This window comes from Fonsecaea erecta, assembly GCF_001651985.1.
Source record: "Fonsecaea erecta strain CBS 125763 chromosome Unknown Scaff5, whole genome shotgun sequence".
Classification (NCBI taxonomy): domain Eukaryota; kingdom Fungi; phylum Ascomycota; class Eurotiomycetes; order Chaetothyriales; family Herpotrichiellaceae; genus Fonsecaea; species Fonsecaea erecta.
This window is the reverse complement of record NW_017387248.1, coordinates 595,827-607,114: the sequence shown is the minus strand read 5'-3', so window position 1 is coordinate 607,114 and position 11,288 is coordinate 595,827. Positions and strand designations below refer to the sequence as shown.

The following is an 11,288-nucleotide window of genomic DNA, read 5'->3' as shown; positions in this document are numbered from 1 at the left end:
ATCGTACTCTGTTCAATGCGAACTCCACCAACTTGAATCTGATGAGGCAGGTGTTCTCCCAAGATATGACGGGCGATTTGGTAGCCACTTACTTGGTACGTAGTACAATGCCCCATCTGCTATTAGGTCATGTTGGAGTGGTCGACTGGGATCCATTGCATTCGGCTTGAACCCCGTTCTCTGGGACCAAGTGCCACCGCCCCTGCGCAGCATGATACCCTTTCTCGACCAGCAAACACGGCAGGAAAGTCTCGCAGTGCCGCCATCTCTCGGATCGCACACTTCCGACACACGGCATATGGTCCTAGTTACGTGGCAGCAAGAGACGAGGGCTCTTGGCACGTAAAAGGCTGAGATGGGCAGCCCTTTGAATCGGTGATCTGGGCTGGCATCGTCAATTTGAAATATTCAGCCAGGTTGCGACCCCACAAGCTCCACGATCCCATCCCACCGTGACGCAAATTTGACGACGGCTTAGGTATCTCCGGGCGGCACTGTCACCACTATTGGTTACTCGCTGGCCCCCTGGAAGGACCCTCTAGGGCTCCTTGCGGTGCCCGTGGTGCCGCAAGATCGGAGCGATGTCTGGATCTCTCTTCCTTGTACAGATCGACCTGATCACCGTACCAGATCTCTCTTTTCTCGCCCCATTCGCCTTTCGTGTCTCGTATTTTTCATTTCTCTTGCCTCAACTGCTTACAAGGTAGCCGGGAGACCTATGCAGCCACGCAGTAACCGGTGCTGCTGGCGTCGGCGTGATTATGGACAAGCCGTGGCGACTGCCCACTAGAACCAACCCCCCCATTTTCTCCCATGACCTGCCGTTTCCTGCACCATGGGAGGAAAACAGAGATTTTAGGGCAACCTCTTGGGGGAAACGGCTGCAAGCCCTTTAAGGTTGTCGGCCCTTCTTTTTTCTGTGTGTGCGGGGGGGGGCAGGGGCAGCAAAGTTCCATGATTTGGAAGACAGCAATGGTGCGAAACCTTGAGAATGCCCATGTCAATTTCAATTCCACGGGCAACGCTACATACAAAATGATATCATGGCATCCATCCTCTCTGTCCCGCCTCCGACGGCTTTCACGGGGAAACTCGACCAACTCAAAGTATCGCCCTATTCCGTCCGAATGTGCATGCTGTGTGTGAGACACGGCACATCTCGCTAGGATCAAGCTGCCCCTAGCAGGCGGGCATTCACGTGGTATTCTAGTCTTAGAGCAAGTTGTCAAACTGTCAAACTCTGTGTCGCCGTTAACTAACTCCCAGTGGTGGAACATTGCCCTGTTGTTCCTGTGCTTGTCCGTTCAGTTGGTAAGATACTTTGTAACGCATCTTGACCTGGTTACCTTTTCCTGCTGGCACTCCATTGAGTAGAATTTCCTGCTGAACAGAGTGATGTGTGTTGGGAGCCAATTCACGCCCGCTTTGTGGCTTCAGGTGGAGTGAGTAGCTCTTTTCCACGGCCACTTGAAAATGTAACCCGGTGATTCTTTGCGGCGTCGTGTTGGAGAAACGCGCAGTTATCTGGATTACATTCTGTCCTCCTGTCCGTCGGGCTTCGAAGTCGATCCCGAGGGGTGATGAAAGCACCTGCACCGTCTGTGGTTCGGGTAACGACGACTCGAAAGTCCACTCGTCTTCAGCCGGAGCAGAGACCCCTTGGTTCATCCCTGTGACAGGCTGAGTTCCTGGGTGCGATGGGTTAGCTTGTCTCGAAGGGGTCGAAGGCCGCGAGTTGGACGACACCAGCGCTGCGAACGGGTCAGCCAGTGCTTGACTTGAGGGTCGCGGCGCCTGCGCCATAGGCGTCGGGGTTGCGGGTTTCGATGACGGGAGGGCGCTAATGAGTGAGGCAAAAGCATCGTAATTGGGTTTTGGTGATGTCTGCGCGGAAGTTTGGGGCACTGTCGGCTGACTGGGAGCGACATTGGAAGAGATGTTCGAGAAGATTGACCCCGAAGGAGCTGAAAAATTGGTGCCCGGTCCTAGAGAAATCGCTCCTAGTGTGCCGGCACCGGGGTCGTCCAGCGATAGACCTAACAAGTCATCTTCAACTGTCGTTGGTCTTGGCTGTGCAGCAGAAGAGGCAGGCCCAGCATCAAGGAGGGAGCCATTCGTATGTGTCGGTATTGTCGGGGCTGCTGGAGGTTCCGGCTCGAAATCAATCAACGACAATTCGTTTGCTGCGTTTTTGCCAACCCCGGTCGTGGTTCCCAATGTTCCCTTTTCGATCCTGTTGGCTGCTTCGATGTCTCCAGCTTTCATCAGCTTGTACCTTTCAATGGTCCGATGGATGCTGTCGTTGATCTCAAGCAGTTTGGCGACTGCTTCGGCGTCATCCGACTCTTCCTCGCACATCCTCTGGATCTTGGGATGGGCACTCTGGAGCGCACCCGCCAATTCCTAGTCTCATCAGCTGGTTGTACCAATTGCGGCGCAATGATTCGTACCTCGAAAACATCGCCATCCGCAAATTTTTCACCCTGTCGGTGGCTTTGAAGCATCTCCTCCAATATCCTAGCTTTCTGCTGGACCTTTGCAACCTCTTCCGCTGCCTTTGCCCGATAATCCGTCTTGTGCCTCGTATCGTACCCAGCCATGACCTTCATGAGTCTGTTCGCCTCTTGCAGATCTTGAGGTCGTCCTCGCCGAATCAGTTCTTGTAGCTTGGCCGATTGTGCCGCTCGGTCTTCTTCCTCCATCTCTTCGGCCGACTGGAGGTTCTGCGACGTATTAGAGGTGGACCGCTGTTCCTTTGGGGGGTATCTCATACATCACTAGGATTCAGGACAGCAGCATCCTCTCTCCGCACCTCCGGGAACATGTACCCCTTGTACAGCAGAAGCCTGTGCATATCCCGGATAAAACCCAAATCCTCCTTGTACCGCGACGTTTGACATATGGTCGACCGCCATTCTTCGATAGCTTCCAAGATCTTGCTCTGCACCCGGGTGGGCCGTAACGGAGGCCGTTCAGGAAACCGTCGGACAAGTTCGTTGAGGAATTCTTTGGTGCTGATTTGGAGGTGGAAAGGATAGCCGCAGTTCTTGACACAGATATCGAGTAACGACAAGGCCAGCAAAGACACATTAGGGTTGCGGTGGTTGACCAGCTGCACAATGGTAAATGCGGCCTCACGCGGGGCATTGCCCTTTTTGGAGTTGACCAGGTCGACGATCTCGAGGTTCAAGGCAAGGTTAGGTTCTAGGTTGGCGATAGGGTCACAGGCATTATATATGAAGCGCTGGAGGGTCGAACGAGGCGGGGCGAAGCCGTCGAAGACAAACTGATTTCGCGAAGCCATCCTCGCCGAGGTGGCTTCCATGATCAGGACTGGCGTGGAGGTGTGTGTCTCTGTCTAGATCGATCGCAGTCGTAGTTAGTAGAGGGGAATCTCCTGTTTGTTCAAGACATGCCGGACTCGGGGCTTCACTCGCGCATTCAGCCTGCAGTCAACGAATGCCAACCATTGACGAACGTCTTGGCAGGAGCGCTGAGAAAAGTAAGCGTCGCAGCGCCGCCTGGTAATTGGGAAGCGAGGGGCACCGGAGGGGCCATATTAATGTAACCACACTGCCACGCCAGCCTCAACCCGATCTGGTCGCCAGATAAATCCCAAAAAGGCAGAATCTCGACACAGAGATCCCTATAAATTGTTCCCATGTTCAAGATCTACAAGCTCGAAATTGCTCACAGTGTACTTGGTGAAACGCCAGGATCAAATGCTGTATAACACATGCCCATCCCTCACCCCATACCCATGCATGCCCCTGTTGCTCTTTTGCCACGATATGCTTGATGCAGCTCGCGTTCAAGCCAACTGCCATCATGTGCCCTTCGACGATGTTATCTGGGACGACGTGGGCTAGCTATTCCTGCACTCTTTATTGCTGGTGGCGCTGGTAGGTCTTTCATGGGAGGAGCCGGTAAGGGACCAGTTGGTGGAGGTTGTCGCACAGAAAGCGCTGGACTTACCAACGGGTTCCTGCCGTTGATGATGTTCCCGCTACTGCTTGTCCTCGGTGGAAACATGGGTCTTTGCGAAGGCTCGATGGCCGAAGCAGGCTCAGGGATATTGTCACGGTCGTTGTAGCCCAGGCGGTTAGCACGAGGACCAATTCCGTTTGGCGCATCCCTCGTCTCCAACGACAAATGCTGCAAGGATAGCGGGGGCGGCGGCGATCTTTCCACAATGCCGGTTGGTGTTCCTTGAAAGCCATATTGTGGCGGTGCCACCGTGATATTGCCAGATGTCGGACTAGTATATTGCTTGGCCGTCACCGGGGTGCCACGGAGATCACCTGCAAATGAGGCTGTCGACGTCGACGAGGCTGGGTGAGAGGAATCCGAACTTGTCCCATCGCTCTTCAGCGATTTTGGTGCAGGAGGTGCCAAGTAGGACTTTCGATTGTGTCGTTCCATCATCGAGACTGCCCATTCCTGCAAATCAACAGGTGTCCTCTTCGCAGCCTGCAAGAAGTTGTCTCTGTCATATAGCTCTCGAGGAGTTGGTCTCTCGTCTGGGTTCTTGAGGAGACACTTGGCCACAAAGTCTTCCAGGATAGACGGGAAGGCCTCGCTCTTCGGGAGCTTCGGTGCCGGCTCGTGAACTATAGTCTGCAAAAGGTCAAGAATCCCCATGGGTCCAGCACTGGCTCTGTCGCCTGCGGCAGAGTCGCTGGAATCAAATGGAAATCTTCCAATTGCAAGTTCCATCACTGTCAAACCCACGCTCCAGACGTCGGATTTGATCGTGTATGCTCCACCCTGAATTCGTTCCGGGGCCATGTACGTCGACGTTCCGACAAACGTGTTGGCTACTGAGTTGACAGTCTCCGTAGCCACGCCAAAATCGCACAGCTTGATCATTCCTCTAGAATTGACCAGGACGTTTGATGGCTTGATATCTCGGTGCATGATTCGGTGGGCTTCGTAAAGGTATACGAGACCTCCAAGAATAGATTCGGTAATTTTCCCCAGTACATCGACACGTGTGGGCCCAAAATCTTTTGATATGCGATCCAAGGAGCTGCAGGACGCCAGGTTAGCAAGCAGGACAGATCTAGACCGTAAGTGGCTCACCCGCAATCCATATATTCCATACAGAGCACAATATCCCGCGCTTCATTCTGGAAAGCTCCGTAGTATGTGATGACGTACGGCGAGCTGCAGTCGGCGCCCACTTGCAATTCTCGGACTATTTGTTTGCGGACGTTCTCTTTTGCGTCGACTCGAATGACCTGTATTCTCCCTCAGCATCTGGTCCACCTCCCCAACATGACCAACACATACCTTTCTCGCCATAATCACCTTGGTCGAAGCATGCATGACTTTGCTGACAGTACCCCCATTACCAGCACCCAACTCTTTCAACACGATCAGGTCTTCACTTCTGAGGTCGAGTTTGAATTCCAAGCCAATCTCCAAAGTGTCTGTTCGGTCACTCTCTGAGTTTCCAAGCGCCCCGGGGATTTGTGAGTCGCCATCCGAGGGCGCTGTCCGGGGAGCAGGTGCATTCAACGCCAACCCTTTCACATTCTTCCTTTTCAACGTCCGAGCCTTGAACGCGTCAGACATGGTGTAAGAATATTTCTGGCACGACGGTGGTAAGGATCTGTCGAAGAGGCTAGCGAGGGAAGAATGGAGGTCGAAAGAGGATATACGGGAGGCTTTGACGGAACGGCGAGCGTGACGTGCAGACGGGGAATCGAGGATTGAGGCGGCTATTTCAGACCCCAAGAACGATGCCCACCAAGGCCATCAGACACTTCGAGGGATGAATAGCTCGCTGCTTCTTCTGAGTTTTCAGCAAGATGAACCAACGCTGAACGGTGGAGTGCTGTCAAAATATCAAAACACCACGGTATAACCTGCCGTGCGGTCGAAGAGATTGTCAGTTGACTGATGGTGAAACTGAAACCACACCGGGGGAAGATAGGGGTCCAGGCGCTTCAGCACGGTCGTGAAAGGCACACGCTGTCGTTGACAGAAGAGGCGATATCAGTCAATAGTGCATGGCATAGGCCAGTAGTTCGCCCAATAGGTGTCAATAGGAGGTCAAGCGCAAGCGCCTATTCTCACGCTTCAAGTCAGAAGTTCCCCATGTTCAGAAAGAACCGCAAGCAGGCTGATTCGATTCATGTGAGGAGAAGGCCTAGCCAATCGCCGAAAGCGAGGACCCCACCTGTCCATATCTAGCTTGGCTCGTGGCGATCACTGTCTGAGGCGGCAGCTCTGCCGAGGCCGCGATTTAGCCGCAGCGTTAAGTTTGTCCTTTGGGGCTTTCGCAGGGCATTCAGACACCTGTCGCCGTCGCCGTAACTGCGACCCTTGCTGCCTGCGGATCGGATGCTCCTCGACCCTATCTCGATTTCCTGAGTCTGTTACCTGCGCTTGTCGTTTCCGTCAACATGGATCTCATCGATGATCGGGCAATTCTCGATGACGAAGAGGAGGACGAATCCTTCGATGAAGAAACTGGTGAAGCAAGACCGAAGTCGAATGGCGCGAACGGCCGATTTGACGATTCCTCCGACGAAGACGAGGAGGACGAAGATGAAGAGGCGGCAGCGGAGGTAAAATGCTTTCTTTCAAGAGACTTCTGGAAACCAATGCTAATGTTTATTCCAGATTGCCAAAGACTTCATTGTTGACGAGGATGAAGACGACGAAGAAGCGCGCCGAGAACGAAAACGAGAACGGAAGAAGCGCCGCCGGGAAGAGCGTGAAGACGAAGATCTCGATGAAGAGGATTTGGAGCTGATCGGGATGAAGCCCACCGAGGAGACGACCGAATCAAAATTCAAAAGACTCAAACGGGGACCCCGTGAAGACCGTGATGCACAACAACATTACGGCGTCAATGATATCTTTGGTCATTCCGATGAGGAAGAGGAGGCGGCCGACTATAGTCGGCGGAGTCGCCAGGACCGAAGAGGGCTGCAGGACGAGTTTGACGACTTCATAGAAGAGGACATCTTCTCCGATGAAGAGCAACAACGGCAACGTGAAGACGAAGAAGTGGCCAGACACAACCGGCGGGGAATCGCGGAGCTAGGTATCGCAGATGCAGCTGGCCTTGACGAACAGGCTCTGGAAGATTTCCGCGCTGCGTTTGGTGATGGAACCGACTACGACTTTGCTCTAGAAAAGGAGGAAGAGGCCGACGAGGAAGAGGCCAAAAAAGACAAGAATCTTCATCTCAGAGACGTCTTCGAGCCCTCGCAGCTGGCGGAGAAGCTTCTCACCGACGAGGACAATGAAATTCGATTCACCGACATTCCCGAACGGCACCAACTGGCTCGGAGACCATATCGCGACCTTGAACTGAACGAAGAGGAGGTCAAAGAAGAAGCAGCGTGGATAGCCAACCTGCTCCTACCCTCGAAAGGGCACGACGTTGCTTACGAGGAACCGTTCAGACGGGCAGTCGCAGATAATTTGGACTTGATGACCCGGCAGGATTTCGAACCCCCGTTTATTTACATGCATCGAAAGGATTATCTGTTGTTTCCTCAGACCAAGGTGGTCGGCGTTCAGGAAGATGGAACTCCCAAGGTCATTGATGACACCGTCAAACTCCTCAACCAGAAAGACCTATGGCGGATATTGGAGCTCGATCTCAAATATCGAGCTCTTATCGAGAGGAAAAGAGCCCTTCAGAAGACCTACGAAGATTTGAAATCGACCAATGTGCCCGAAGACCTGACGTTCGAACAACTCCTTCCCCGAGCTGCTTCGATGGAAGATCTTCAGGATTTACAGGATTATCTATACTTCGAGTACGCCTCGCAGCTCAAGGATTTGGCCCTGACCTCGAATGGCGAGAGCAACGGTGTGAATATGTCCCAGAAGAAAGCATCCACGAGGAGTGTTTACGAGGAAATTCGTGCTTCCAAGGCCTTCGGTCTCGTTCGTGCCTTCGGTATAACTGCGGACGCGTTTGCACGAAATGTCACCAGAGAGGGAGTTCGAACGTACACAGAAGATCCCTCTGACAGCCCCGAGAACCTTGCTGATACCATGGTCGACGAAGAGTTCCCTACTAGCGCCAGAGTGCTCAAGGCCGCGAAAGCAATGTTTATCGAACAGCTCGTCACCAGCCCACGGTTCCGACGTCTTATCAGAGAGAGAATCTTTCCCCAGGGGGTTATTGACTGCCATCGTACCGAAAAGGGCCTTCGCAAGATCGACGAACAACATCCATATTATGAGTTCAAATACCTCCGAAATCAGAAGTGCATCTATTTTAGTGAACGACCTGAACTGTTTCTCAAGATGTTAAGAGCCGAGGAAGAAGGCTTGATCGAGATCCGAGTTCGACTGCCAGGGTTGGATTCCTTTAAGAAAGAACTCAACAAGCACATCGAAACGGACAACTATTCTACCGTGGCAGATGCATGGAATCAGGAGCGTCGCGAAGCCGTATCGATTACTGTCGACAAGATCATGAAGCTGATGGCTCGATCAGTCAAAGAAAATCTCAAGGACCAATGCGAGGCAACCATTGGGAATGACTGCCGCGATGAATTCTATGCGAAGCTTGATCAAGCTCCCTGGAAACCAAGAGGGTTGGCTAAGGGCACTACTCCGCGCGTTTTGGCCATGACTAACGGTGGCGGGACGATTGGCCGGGATCCCATTCACTGGGCTTATGTCACTGATGAGGGTAGAGTCATTGAGCATGGTCAGTTCAAGGACCTCGGCCCTGGTAACCGAGAACGTGGCATCTCCGACGGCAAGGACGTTGAGGCACTATTAGAAGTCGTTCGAAGGAGGGACCCCGAAGTTATCGCGGTCTCGGGATGGTGTCCTGACACTCGCAAACTGGTAGCAAACTTGACCACCTTGGTCAGCAACCATGACCTTCGTGGCGCGACATACACGGACGACGATGATCAAGATCGAAGCGACCTTTTGGATGTCATTCTGGTCAACGACGAGGTGGCGCGCTTGTCAAAATCGGGCGACCGCATGAAAGCTGATAACCCCGGGGTCCCCGAAATGGCCCTCTACTGTGTTGGGCTAGCAAGATACATGCAATCCCCCCTGAAAGAGTACGCCGCTCTGGGTCGGGACATTGTATCCATCAACTTCCACCCAGCTCAGAACCTGTTGCCGCAAGACAAACTACTGAAGAAACTGGAAACTGCCCTTGTGGACACGGTCACCATGACGGGCGTGAACATCAATGACGCCGTGACGGATCCCGGGCTGGCAAATCTGCTGCCCTACGTGGCCGGTCTCGGGCCTCGAAAAGCTTCGCATCTGGTCAAGGTTATCAATCTTAACAATGGCTTTGTCACAGCTCGCGAGGATTTGCTAGGTCTCAACGATAAACATCAAGCTATGGGCCCCAAAGTGTGGGCAAACGCGGCCTCTTTCTTGTACATCGACTTCGACATGTCAGATCCAGACTCGGAATATCTGGACAACACACGTATACATCCCGAAGATTATGACATTGCTCGAAAAATGGCAGCCGATGCACTTGAACTCGATGAAGAAGATATTGAGGCCGAGAGACAGGAGGGGGGCTCGGGGGCGATCGTTCGCCGACTGATCCGGGAAGAGGCACAGGAACGAGTTCATGACCTGGTTCTTGAAGAATACGCCGCACAGCTGGAACAAAATCTCAACTCCAAAAAGCGAAGCACACTGGAGAACATCACCGCTGAACTCAACGATCCCTACGAAGAATTGAGAAATCCATTCCGGGTCAATCTAGGGGAGTCGGAGATCTTCACAATGCTCACAGGCGAGACGAGGGAGTCCCTACAGAGAGGCATGAATGTTCCAATGACGCTGAAGAGAATCACGGATGATCACATGGAGGGCAAACTCGAATGCGGGCTGGATGCAGTTGTCGAGGACCGTCAATGGGCAGACCCTGCATTGTCTCCAAAGCAGCTGTACAACATTCACCAGACCATTCAGGCTCACATCACGTCGATCAATCGCAAGGAGTTTATCGTCACTGTGAGTCTGAGAGACGAGCAGTTGAAAAAACCCTTCAGGCGATACAATCACAACGATCGGAACTACGACGAGTGGGACGAGCGCGAAGAAATTGCAGACAGGAAGCTGCTGGAAGAGAAGACAGATTTGGGCGGTCGAGTGACCCGAGTAATCAAGCACCCTCTATTCAGGCCATTCAACTCGAAACAAGCGGAAGAGTACTTGGGCAGCCAGAACCGTGGTGACGTTGTCATTCGGCCATCATCCAAAGGCAACGATCACTTGGCCGTGACCTGGAAGGTTGCGGACGGCATCTTCCAACACATTGACGTGCTGGAGCTGGACAAAGAGAACGAGTTCTCTCTTGGAAGGACTTTGAGGATAGGTGGACGATACAACTATTCAGACTTGGATGAGTTGATTGTGCTGCACGTCAAGGCCATGGCTCGAAAAGTGGACGAGATGTGCAACAACGAGAAATTCCAGAACAAATCCAAGGCTGCATTAGGTGAGTTTGTTTTGCTGTGAAATTGAGACCAGACGTGACTGACAACCGGACCAGAGGAATGGCTGACCACCTATACCAACGCAAACCCCAAACGCTCCATGTACCAATTCTGCCTCAACCGTGAGCGGCCAGGCCAATTCCATCTTGTCTTCAAGGCAGGCCAGAACGCGAAACTGATGGACTGGAGCGTGAGGGTTATTCCACAAGGATTCGAATTGATGAAGCAACCGTATCCCACAATGAGGGACCTGTGCAACGGCTTCAAGCTGATTTTCCAGAACATGCATGAGGCGGCGGCGATGGGCAGGCCCATGCGAAGATAGAGAGGAATATCTGGGTATTTGGGATGGCCGAACGTGCCCCATATTAGCCGCACATTGGGTGGCAATCTACAGCATTTCGGCGAATGCCTTTGTATTGGGACAAGAAAGGATTCCCGGGAGAAAAATCAATGTATTAGTACCGACATGATGCTCGAGGATGAAGCTCAACAGGTCATGATCCAATTATTATATGCTAGCCTCAGGAAATCTGATTCTGTCCGCCAAACCCACCGAGAGGCTCACGAACCCACATCACCAGTCCTGATGGCCACCCCATCCTGGGCTTCCGTATGTGCTGTCCTTGATTCAATTCTAGCCAATGTGTGCCGGCTTGTTCAACTCTGAACGGATACTATTTTCAGCTTCGAGGCAGCTCAGTGGCTGGAGTTGATGGCACCAATTGATAGGAGCATCAGCTCAAGGTCTGGCCTTGCATTAGCTCGTCCACCTTACTTCGACCGTCACCGCGAGCTGACTTCCTCAGAGCTGATCGGAGCACG

General features: G+C 52.8%; 2 protein-coding genes across 2 annotated transcripts; one reads left to right on the top strand and one right to left on the bottom strand.

Moving 5' to 3' along the window:
- Positions 1 to 1,251: 1,251 nt before the first annotated feature.
- Positions 1,252 to 5,577, bottom strand: AYL99_06287 (hypothetical protein; the record flags this gene model as incomplete). Its single annotated transcript, XM_018837797.1, has 6 exons — positions 1,252 to 2,403; positions 2,451 to 2,723; positions 2,774 to 3,358; positions 3,976 to 5,029; positions 5,083 to 5,240; positions 5,293 to 5,577. The coding sequence occupies 6 exons, from the start codon at positions 5,575 to 5,577 to the stop codon at positions 1,252 to 1,254; spliced, it is 3,507 nt and encodes a 1,168-aa protein (XP_018692357.1).
- Positions 5,578 to 6,410: 833 nt separating this feature from the next.
- Positions 6,411 to 10,788, top strand: AYL99_06286 (hypothetical protein; the record flags this gene model as incomplete). Its single annotated transcript, XM_018837796.1, has 3 exons — positions 6,411 to 6,575; positions 6,631 to 10,465; positions 10,520 to 10,788. The coding sequence occupies 3 exons, from the start codon at positions 6,411 to 6,413 to the stop codon at positions 10,786 to 10,788; spliced, it is 4,269 nt and encodes a 1,422-aa protein (XP_018692356.1).
- Positions 10,789 to 11,288: the final 500 nt, after the last annotated feature.